Source organism: Podarcis gaigeae (genome assembly GCF_964106915.1).
Source record: "Podarcis gaigeae genome assembly, chromosome: 11".
Lineage (NCBI taxonomy): Eukaryota > Metazoa > Chordata > Lepidosauria > Squamata > Lacertidae > Podarcis > Podarcis gaigeae.
Window position 1 is genome coordinate 63,813,793 of NC_139687.1, and position 11,073 is coordinate 63,824,865.

Below are 11,073 nucleotides of genomic sequence, written 5' to 3' on the forward strand. Positions count from 1 at the left end.
GCCTCGGCCCAATATACCTGAAGGAGTGTCTCCATCCCCATCGTTCTGCCCGGACACTGAGGTCCAGATCTGAGGGCCTTCTGGCGGTTCCCTCATTGCGAGAAGTGATGTTACGGGGAACCAGGGAGAGGGCCTTCTCGGTAGTGGCGCCCGCCCTGTGAAATGCCCTCCCACCAGATGGCAGAGAACAACAACTACCAGACTTTTAGAAGACATCTGAATGGAGCCCTGTTTAGGGAAGCTTTTAATGTTTGATGCATTACGGTATTTTAATATTTTGTTGGAAGCCGCCCAGAGTGGCTGGGGAAGCCCAGCCAGATGGGCGGGGTATAAATAATATATTATTATTATTATTATTATTATTATTATTATTTGGAAGGGACCCCGAGGTTCATCTAATCTACCCCCCTTCAATGCAGAAATCTCAGCTAAAGCACCCCTGATGGATGGCCATCCAACCTCTGCGTAAAAGTCTACAATTCTATGAAAGGATTTTGTGGGGAGCACTGAGATTGCACCTCCATGCAGATGCAGGGCTTTTAATTCCCCTCACACACCCCCCAATGTACTGTATTGGCCCGAATGTAAGCCGCACTTCAAATTTTCACGATCGGAATTTGGAAGAAAAAAAGGTGCCGCTTATATTCGAGCCAATACGGTATATTTGTGCTGAAATGTCTTGTAATAACTGAGCCTGGGTTTCTGCTCCAAAGGAATTCTTCCCTTGGGGAACCAGCACCCTCTGGTGGCAGAAGATGCAAACAGCCCATCCTGGGCAAAAAAGAAATTTGGCAGCTGGAGCAGGAGGTTTCAGGAAGAAGCTTTTAATTTCCACGGTGTTGCAGATTTCAGTCCTTCCAAAGAACAGCAACCGGCATATATCTGGGCGGCCAGCGCTGGGCAGGGCAAATAGAGGCTTGTGTTGCATCCTTCGGGATCTGGCTAAAGACAGGGGGCATATTTGGGGGGAGGCAGTGATGGGGTGAGACCGGGGTCTTGGCAGCAGGGAAAACATCACAGGAAGCGCCCCCTGCCTGGGGTCAACTGGAGGGAGGAAAGGGCAAGAAAGATGAGAAGAGCACAAAGCCATCTTTCGCCCCGTCAAACATGAGCCCCACACCCCAGAGCAGGCTTCCCCAACCAGGCGCCCTCCAGCTGCTTTGGACAACAACTGACTTCAGCCCCAGCCAGAGCCATTCCCGCCCCTTTGCGTCCAGCCTGGCTGTGGTCTCTCCTTGCTGGTGTCTGCCTTGGAGTTGGCTCTGGAAGGCGGTTGTGGGGAGACTCACAAACGGAGGAGGAGAGGAAGCTGCCTTATACAGAATCTCCCCCATCTAGCTCCATATTGCCTACACTGGCTGGCAGAGGCGCTCCATGGTTTTGTAAGAACTAATCCAGCATCCTGTTCTCCCAGCGGCTGACCAGGTGCCTCTTCTGGGAAACCAAGCAGGATTCAAGCACAAGGGCAATCTCTTCTCACGTAGTTTCCAGCAACTGGGATTGCTGCCTCCGACTGTAGAGGCAGAGTACGGCCATCCTGGCTAGAAGCCATCAGTAGCCTTTTCCTCCTCCAAGAATTTGTCCCATCTTCTTTTTAAGCCATCCAGCTTTGTGGCCATTGTGGGAGGGAGTTCCACTGTCTAATGATGCTCTGCATGAAGCAGAGGCTTAGTGTGGGGGGCCAGACTCTTGGCAGGCACAAACCAGGCACCTCTGCAGAGATCATGCCCTGCTGGCCATCAGTGGCAAGGGCCGGGGGACTGCAGAGGACGCTCTTCACACACACACACCCATGCCCTGCCCCTGACCAGTGTGTGAGCATCAGCCTGGCAAAGAGCATTACACCCCTGGCATGAAGAAATACTTTATTTTATCCTGACTCTTCCAGTGGGTGGGGAGTTTTACCTGACCCCGCTTGGAGATGGCAGGATTGAACCTGGAACCTTCTGCATGCAAAGGAGGTGCTCTACCTCTAAGCTACGGCCTTTTCCCATAAGGTTCGTGCCCTCTGGTCTTTCTAGGTGCAGACAGGAGCAGCCGTGGCTCTGGGGCTGGGCAATCTGTCTAGGCACTTCTGCTACTGGGAGGAGATTCAGTTTCACAGCTGATCTCTGAAATCGTAACCCCTTGCTTCGCCTTTGCGCCGGCTTGTTTCGCTCCCTCTCGGGTTTCCGAAACAAAGCTTCTGGAAGCCAAAATCAGAGGAGGAGGCCCAGAGTTCGGTGGCAGGGAACATGCGTTGGCATGCGAAGGCTCCCCCATGGCATATCCAGTTAAAAGGATCTCAGGTTGCAGAGTAACACAGTTTCATGCATGCTCATGAACTCGGTGCTCTTGCGAAAGCAACACTAAACATGATGGATGACACCGGAATTGACTCCCTGCTCATGAGTCAAACCATGCCTGGCGGAATTTGAGCTCCCCTTCCAAACGAGAGAGCAGAGCTCATCTTCCTACTTCTGAGTTAAGGCTAAAAACCTCCTTAAGGGGATCTTCACAAGAAAGGCAATTTAGGGCTCTTCCCAGGGGAAAGTGGCAGGGAGAGTGGAAGTGGAGACAAGCCCTTAGTTGAACTTTTAAGGCATGGGTAGGCAAACTAAGGCCCGGGGGCTGGATCCAGCCCAATCGCCTTCTAAATCTGGCCCGCGGACCGCCCAGGAATCAGCGTGTTTTTACATGAGTAGAATGTGTGCTTTTATTTAAAATGCATCTCTGGGTTATTTGTGGGGCATAGGAATTCGTTCATTCCCCCCCCCCAAAAAAAATATAGTCTGGCCCCCCACAAGGTCTGAGGGACAGTGGACTGGCCCCCTGCTGAAAAAGTTTGCTGACCCCTGATCAGTAGTTCTAAAGGTAAAGGGACTCCGACCATTAGGTCCAGTCGTGAACCACTCTGGGGTTGCTGCGCTCATCTCCCTTTATTGGCCGAGGGAGCTGGTGTACAGCTTCCGGGTCATGTGGCCAGCATGACTAAGCTGCTTATGGTGAACCAGAGCAGCGCACGGAAACGCCGTTTACTTTCCCGCCAGAGTGGTACCTATTGATCTACTTGCACTTTGACGTGCTTTCAAACTGCTAGGTTAGCAGGAGCAGGGACTGAGCAACGGGAGCTCACCCCGTCGCGGGGATTCAAACCGCCAACCTTATGATCTGTTTAACCCACAGCGCCATCCGTGTCCCTTTCAGTAGTTCTACTAATCCTTTTTTTAAAATCAAATATCTGCACGAGGTACCACTGTATGGCATTACCAGAACTGTACACGTGTTTTAAATTTCTATTCTTATGGTGGTTATCTGCTACTTCCAGAGATACGGTAATTTCCTAGCGAATGTTGTGAAGCTGCCTTTCTGCTACTGAAGAGACACTCAGACGGACTTTAGGTGCAGTTTCTATCATCCCACCAAGTCCTCTTTTTGTGGGGTGGGGGAGTGAAGAGCCGCAGCCCAGAGCCAGAGCATCGACTTTGCATACATAAGCCTCAGGTTTGATCACCAGTGACATTATTTCCAGATAGACCAAAACCCTGGAAGGCGACTGACCAGTTGCTGACCGCCTCCACCTGCTTTGGCTGACCACACATCCTATCTCTGCTGCGCCGACATACCTTGTCATGGCTGCACCCTTTTGTCTCTCCTGCACATCCTGAGCCAAGGGAAGAAGTAGAAGCAGCCCCAATAAATCCTGCAAGAGAGAAAAGGGAGGGAGGGGAGATCCAGGCCGCTGAGCGGAGAGGCTCCCACCTGGGGGAGGGAGAAGACCTGCAGGAGGGAAAGGAAGGTGGTCCCAGGCCCCTGAGAAGCAAGGGAGAGGATAGGCCAGAACAATGGCTGATCTAGTTCTCACAGGGGCCAATCAGAAGCCTGTGGGAAACTCTTAGGCAGGATTCAAGCACAAAAGGGCTCTTTTCTGCTGTGGTTTCCAGGAACTGGTTTTCAGAAGCATTGCTGCCTTGACCGCGGAGGCAGAGAACAGCCATCCAGGCTAGTAATACTACTACTACTACTACTAATAATAATAATTTATTACTTATACCCCGCCCATCTGGTCGGGCATCCCCAGCCACTCTGGGTGGCTTCCAACAAAATATTAAAATACAGTACAGTGGTATTTTTGTTCGTTCGTTCATTTCCTTGGTTGCAATAAAGCGGCTAATAAATTTAATAAATGATTATGATGATGACAATAACCAGTGTTTTTTATTTCTTAAAAAGATGTTTAGCAGTACTCTCATTTTCCTACTCATATGGAAATACGGTACCTCAATGAGGCCAAACTTAGATTCACATCACGTTTAGGGGTATGCGTACCCCCGCGTACCCCCAGAAAAAAGCACTGACAGTAACACATTTAGTGTAGTGTCTAGTTTATGTTCTGAACCACCCTGTGATCTTTGGATGAAGGGTGATACAGTGGTACCTCGGGTTACATACGCTTCAGGTTACATATGCTTCAGGTTACAGACTCCACTAACCCAGAAATATTACCTTGGGTTAAGAACTTTGCTTCAGGATGAGAACAGAAATCGTGCTCTGGCAGCGCGGCGGCAGCAGGAGGCCCCATTAGCTAACGTGGTGCTTCAGGTTAAGAACAGTTTCAGGTTAAGAACGGACCTCTGGAATGAATTAAGTACTTAACCCAAGGTACCACTGTATACAAATTAAATAAAGGAGGAGGAGGAGGAGGAGTAGAAGTGAAGATCAGACCTGAAAATTGTGTGCCCCTGGAGTTGGAATGGCAGGCCAAGGATGGAGGGGGAAGAAGGGCAGAGAGAGATGCTTTCTGCTAAGCTACAGGTTTCCTTTGGACCTTCCAGATGCAGGTGACACCCTTAAGGCAGGTGCTCCAAGCTGCTCCAAAGAGGAGGCTTGGCTTGGCCCGGCCAGCAAGGAGGCTGCTGCTGGACCCTGGAAATGCTTCTGCACTCACTCTTCGTGGACCGACTCTGACTCCCAGTCCAGCCTCCAGCCATTAGACTCCAGCCCTTCCTCTTGCCGAATGAGGTCTCCTCCCTGCAGGAAAGAGAGTCAGCGTTGCTGTATTGACCCCACCACACACACACACACACACGAATGCACACAGCATCTCAGGCATCGTCATCAGCCGAGCCGCATAGCTACATTGCATTGCCAACAATCCCGCAATAAGAACGCGAGAAGAGCCTGCAGGATCAGGCCAATAGCCCATCTAGACCAGAATCCTGTTCTCACAGTGGCTAAACAGCTGCCATTATGGGAGACCAAGCATAAGAGCAACACTCTCCCCTCCTTTTGGTTACAGCAACTGGTATTCAGAAACAGTGGCAGAACATCTCCTATTGCTGTGCAGGGTGGGTTCGCTTGCAGGGCTCTGTGCATGCCCATGGGGGGGGGGCATGCCATGGGGGCCCCTCATGCACTGGAGCCCACCAGAGGAGAGGGGCAGCAAAGCCACCGCTCTGCCTGTCCCCCTTTCTACTGCTTCTGCCCCTGGGGGCTGGTTTGATGCAGAAGTGGAGCTGCAGCCAATGGGCTCCTCCTCCCTTTTGGCTGGCCCAGGGGTGGCCGTAAGGAGAAGGAGCCACTGTCGCCCCAGACCTGAAGGCTGGGCCCGGGAGCAGCTTCCCTCGATGAGGGAGCCTGTGGGATAGGAATTTTGAGGTCTTAGATATATGTTCAGTGTTCATAAGTGTACCAACCAAGCACATACATAGATCAGCACAGGAAGACAGACCTTGTAATGGTTCTAGGGGTTGCTCGTGCGTAAATCGGTGCCACACCTGGCTGGGTTACCTGGGTGAACCCTTTCTGTCCAGACAGCCACTCACCCGTGGCTGTCTCAATCGCTGGCAGAATCCGTCAGTGGGCATTTCTTGAACTTCTTCCAGCAAAGAAGCTCTTTGATGCCTAGTCTCTGCCTACTCTCCCTGCGCGGAAGCCTTCTGCGCAGGGAGGGTATGGGCAGCGGAGGACCCGCGCTCTCCCCGCTGGTCTCCGGCGAGGAGTCATGGAGCCACCTCGCCAATTCCCCCATCTGCCCCCCTTCTCCACTGGTGCTACGCTGATTTCCTTCCCCAGAAGATGGGCTGCTTCCCTCTCCCTCTGGCTCCGATGGCAGTTCCCTGACAGACCTGAAACCATTTTTGATTCCCAAACTGACCAAAAGGTTTTCTCTGCAAGTTCAAAGGAAAATGGAAAAGCCTCCCCATTGTCTTTTCCTTCACAAATCCTGTCTTAAGGGCACATTTAAGATATGAATAGGGTGTGAGCCTGACCTGGCTCAGGAATTAAGTATTTATCATTACAAAAGACTGGCCAAGCTCCCCAGGCAATCCAATCAAGTGACCATTAAACAGGTAACCTGGCAGACAGAAGGTAAACAACGCACTCAGATTTCTGCTGTAGACTGCCCTTTCTGGGATGTAGCTATGATGTTTCTGGGGGTGGTCTTGGACTCCAGGGAGGGAATTTAAAATGTCTATATAAGGGCAGGCACACCTTTGTTCGGGGTTCCTCTTCCCTCCTGCGTTTGGTGAGTGGGGGTCCCTGCTGCAACAGATCAGTAAAGATCAGGCTTACTAGCTGCTTTGCTTCTCAATATTCTCTGGTTGGCCTTATTTTCTCCTACCAATAAGGAACCTACGTAAGGACTCTATACGGGCTCTTAGATATCCCATAAGGGAACCTACGTAAAAACTCTATATGGGCTCTTAGATATCCCATAAGGGAAAAGGGCAGGTTTTGTTTACAACACCTGCCACGGGGGAACCTGGTTGTGTCCCTCAAAAAAATGTGCCTGAGTCTACCCCCCACTCCATGCTATGCCATGTTCAGAAGCATTTCTGCCTCTGACTGTGGAGGCATCCATTGTCTGTACCATCAATACCAGCTGCTAGAATCCGCAGGCCAGGAGAGGGTTTGAGTGCTTGCTGGATTCCCATTGAGGCTTGCGGTTGGTCCGTGTGATGGGCCACTGGCCTGATCCAGAAGGCTCTCCTTGTGTTCTTGTGGTTCAGCTGTTCCCTCCACCACCGCCACCTCCAGACATCCTTTACCTGGCTTCAGAATTGCCCACTTGCCTGAAGGCGGCACTTCTCCCCTTTCGCTTCCTGCTGCAGAGGCCTCTTCACCTCCTGGCTGCTCTGCGGATGAAATGATGGAGAAGGTTGGAAATGTAAAGAAAAAGAAGGAACATTTTATCATATGTGGTGGGGAACTTCTGGGAAATTATATATAATGAGATGAAAAAGATGTTGAAATATACATTTTTTAAAAAAACCAGAAGCATTTTTACTTAGTATTTTAGGTCAGGACATTAATAGGCAAGATGTTAAATTGTTTTTATATGCAACAGTGGCAAGAGTGTTGTTGGCCCAGAAATGGAAACAAGAAGAAATTCTGATGAAAGAAGAATGGCAGACGAAATTAATGGACTATGCAGAATTGGACAAAATGACAGGAAGGATTTGAAACCTGCGGGACCAGAGATTTACAGAAGATTGGAAGAAGTATACAAACTATTTGAAGAGCAATTGTTACCAACAAATTACGCTAGTAGGACTACAATAAGTTTTGTAAGGAGAAATATACGAAGTGTTACAAAGTAGAAAAAGATAGTGATATTGGTTATGAGTTTGAAATGTAATAGGGAAGATAAGAAATGCATAATTAGAGATTAGATTGGAAGATTTTCAGACAGGATTGATGGAAGTCAAAAATTTGAATAAGATGTAAAAGTATGTTTAATTATTGCTGAAAATGATATGTTAAAAAACTAATAAAATTATATACACACACAAAAAGGGAAGGTTGGGACCCTTGTAAGGCTGTGTGTGTGTTTGTGTAGTTGGAGGGTACAAAGTCCGCAAGGCTTTCCCGTCCTTGGCCCTACCTGGGCCACATATTCCGCTCCTTGCATCAAGGGGTCCTCACGTGCTCCGGCTTCCAGCTGCTGCTTCTTTTTCTGGGGGCAGATACGGAGAGAACAGAGGTTCATCTGGACTGCGCCATCTGTTTTTAGGGAGCAGCGAAGTCACCTGCCTGGTGTCAACAGGCAGGGAGTTCAAAAGTGTGGGAGATGCCACACTAAAAGGGCTATTGAGTGGTATCTGCAGTAGTGCCAATTCTGCCGATTGCAGCAGTCGAGTGGGCACTCTTGGGGTAAGGTGATTTCGTAGGCAAACTGGTCCCAAGTTGCTCAGGGCTTTACAGTGGTTACCTCGGGTTACATACGCTTCAGGTTACAGACGCTTCAGGTTACAGACTCTGCTAACCCAGAAATAGTACCTCAGGTTAAGAACTTTGCTTCAGGATGAGAACAGAAATCGCATGGCGGCAGCAGGAGGCCCCATTAGCTAAAGTGGTGCTTCAGGTTAAGAACAGTTTCAGGTTAAGAACGGACCTCCGGAACGAATTAAGTTCTTAACCAGAGGTACCACTGTATATACTAACACTATAGGGACGCAGAGGCGGAGCTTCATGCTCTGGCACCGGGGGGCATGGCTGGCGCATGTCCTGGGGGGCGTGGTGTGTCACCTGCAGGGGCGTGGCACCCAGCAGGTGGGGGGGGGGCAGCCGCGGTGGAAGCCCACCAGGATCATACTGCCAGTTCGAAAGCATGCCAGTGCAAGTAGATAAATAGGTAGCACTGTGGCAGGAAGGTAAACGGTGTTTCCATGTGCTCTGGTTTCTGTCACGGTGTTCCATTGCACCAGAAGCAGTTTAGTCCTGTTGGCCACATGACCTGGAAAGCTGTCTGTGGGCAAATGCCAGCTCTCTCAGCCTGAAAGCGAGGTGTGCTCTGCAACCCCATAGTCACCTTTGACTGGACTTAACTGTCCAGGGGTCCTTTACCTTACCTTACCTTACCTTTTACCTATACTAACCTGCAACCAGCGTAGGCCTACTGACCTGGTAACCATGGTCTCCCCTCTTGGCTTTGCAGTTGTCTCTTCTGTCCCAACGTAGCCCAGACACCATCTCTCTCCTCTCCGACATGGACTGGGCAGTGGGGGCTTTGGGGGAATTGAGGCTGTACCTCTCAGTCAACAGAGACTCCATGGCCACAGCAGAAGCCCCTGAGGACACCAAATACTTGGGTCAGCTGGAGTATCCCCTGCCTTGCCCTGTCCTCCCTTTCCCATGAAGTGGAACGCCAGCCTAATGCTAGGAGATTGCACCCATCTCTTTAGGGTTCAGCTGCCCCTATCTGTTAGAATTCCTGCTCCATGGTGGCAGTCATGGGATTGTTGTCTTTCACATGACGGTGTATGTTTTGACTCCACAAAGTGGGAAGTGATGGAGACAAGATGTTTGTGTTACTGTGTTCCATGAAGTTGGACTATTGTCCTTTGTTCTTTTTCTCTTTGCTGTCTGATGCTAGAGAGAGAGGGAGCCATGTTGCAGTGCTCCCTGTGTCTTTATATGTAAATAAAGTAGATTAGCCAAAATGCTGAGTTGCTGAGGTCTGTGTTACGCAAGCTGCAAAGACTCTGTGGATCCCTAAGTGTGCTGGTGTCGGTTGGCATCGGTTGCTGTGATGTTTGGGCGGAAGAAAGCTTTTGAAGCTCCCGAACGATCAACCAGTTGGGCATGTGTCTCTGCCAGGGTCCTACTCGAGAGGAGGACAAGCTCCTGGAAGAACATCCTTCTCCCTGTTGGCTGATCTTAATATATGTCTACATTGCTGTTGACTGCTCTGGAACCTTATGGTGATGGGCAGGGAAGGGAAGGACACAACCAATTGTAAGAGCTGTCCAACAGTAGAACGGTCTCCCTTGGAAGGTGGTGGACTTTCCTTCCCTGGAGGTTTTTAAGCAGAGATTGGATGACCATCTGTCAGGGATTAAGAACCTAAGAAGAGCCCTCCATGAATTTGTCCAATCCTCTTTTCAAGCCATCCTAGTTGGTGGCCATCCCTGCCTCCAGTGGGAGGGAGTTCCATAGGACAATGCTGTGCTGAGTCTCCCAATGCTCAGCTTTATTGGGTGTCCACCAGTTGTGATCCAACCACATCTGGAAGGTCACAGGTTCCCCATCCCTATCTTAACAGACCAGCAGACCCACCTCCTGGTGTGAAACAGGTCTCCGTTAAGAAGTGCTCCAGGAGCAGGGAAGGGAAACCAGGCCCTTCTCAAATGTCAACAGAGTCCGCCTTCCGAGTCGCTCAGTCTGACCAGCCAGACTCTTGTGCCCAGCTGTGCCAGAGCTTCTGCTGCCTCCCAGTTTAACTGAGGACACCTGTGGCCAGTGGGGAGCTGGCTCAGGGGGAACCACCACGAAGACCACCTCTCTGAGAGGCAAGAGGTCGCACAACAGCCTCTGGCAGTGGCTGAGTGGGGGCAAATTGCGGCACCCTCAAATCCGATGGGAAGAGGATAGCCCAAGATGGCCTCCACCAGAGTCAGTTGCTCCATCCTCTGCTGGGATTCCGTGGTTCTGTGACCCCAAAGGGACAGCGGAAAGAAGGTCAACGCCGGGCAGAGGCAGCTGGCATGGCCTCTCTCACTTTGGGCCTGGAGCTGGGAAGACCTGGTTCACAGTCCTGCCTGGCCAGCAAGTTCACCAGATGTTCTGCTCTCTCTCAGTATCATATGAGCGATCTCTGTTTCCCCCTGTTATAGGAATTCTAAGGTCTTATATATATAAAATAAATGTTCATAAATGTACAAGGCAAACTCATACATAAGTATATAAACCACGTGTCTGAAATAGTACAGGAGAACAATCCTGCAGCCATTTTGACTCTCCCAAATGGACCTCAAATATTTCTCTGCAAGGAGGAGGGAAAGGGGAAAAGCTTTCCCTTTTTAAATAATATTTTTATTGATTTTTACAAATAATTTCCAAAAATCATATAACATACTTTATTATCTTATACAATATTTTGGACTTCCATCAACTGCATCTAAAGATTTTTCAATCTTTATCACTTAATCTACATTTCTTAATTTCTCTATTACTTTTAATTATCCTTATCTACAATAACAGCTCTCTTCATAACCTTCTATGCAATATTTCACATAATCCTCCTTACAAAACTTCTTGCAAGTCCTACTAGTGTAATCTGCTCGTTACAATCGCTTTTCAAGTAATTCA

The 11,073-nt window shown here is 49.6% G+C and overlaps 1 protein-coding gene across 1 annotated transcript; it reads right to left on the reverse strand.

Annotated features, from left to right (window-relative positions):
- Positions 1 to 808: 808 nt before the first annotated feature.
- Positions 809 to 10,411, reverse strand: LOC310827192 (uncharacterized protein). The gene is made up of 7 exons (XM_083702992.1): positions 10,042 to 10,411; positions 8,887 to 9,053; positions 7,868 to 7,939; positions 7,052 to 7,118; positions 4,928 to 5,006; positions 3,606 to 3,682; positions 809 to 1,044 (listed from the first exon to the last, which is right to left on the reverse strand). Exons 2-6 carry the CDS (start codon positions 9,034 to 9,036, stop codon positions 3,610 to 3,612), a joined length of 441 nt encoding a protein of 146 aa, XP_083559118.1. The 5' UTR covers positions 9,037 to 9,053; positions 10,042 to 10,411; the 3' UTR covers positions 809 to 1,044; positions 3,606 to 3,609.
- Between the last annotated feature and the right edge of the window lie 662 nt (positions 10,412 to 11,073).

Excerpts from the sequence above, each read along its gene's own strand:
- LOC310827192 (XM_083702992.1), bottom strand. The coding sequence starts at position 9,036 with ATGGAGTCTCTGTTGACTGAGAGGTACAGCCTCAATTCCCCCAAAGCC. Across the intron at positions 5,007-7,051 it reads GAAGTGCCGCCTTCAGGCAA|GAGACCTCATTCGGCAAGAG; the intron begins GTGGGCAATTCT and ends TCCTGCAGGGAG. Across the intron at positions 3,683-4,927 it reads TCAGAGTCGGTCCACGAAGA|GATTTATTGGGGCTGCTTCT; the intron begins GTGAGTGCAGAA and ends TCTCTCTTGCAG.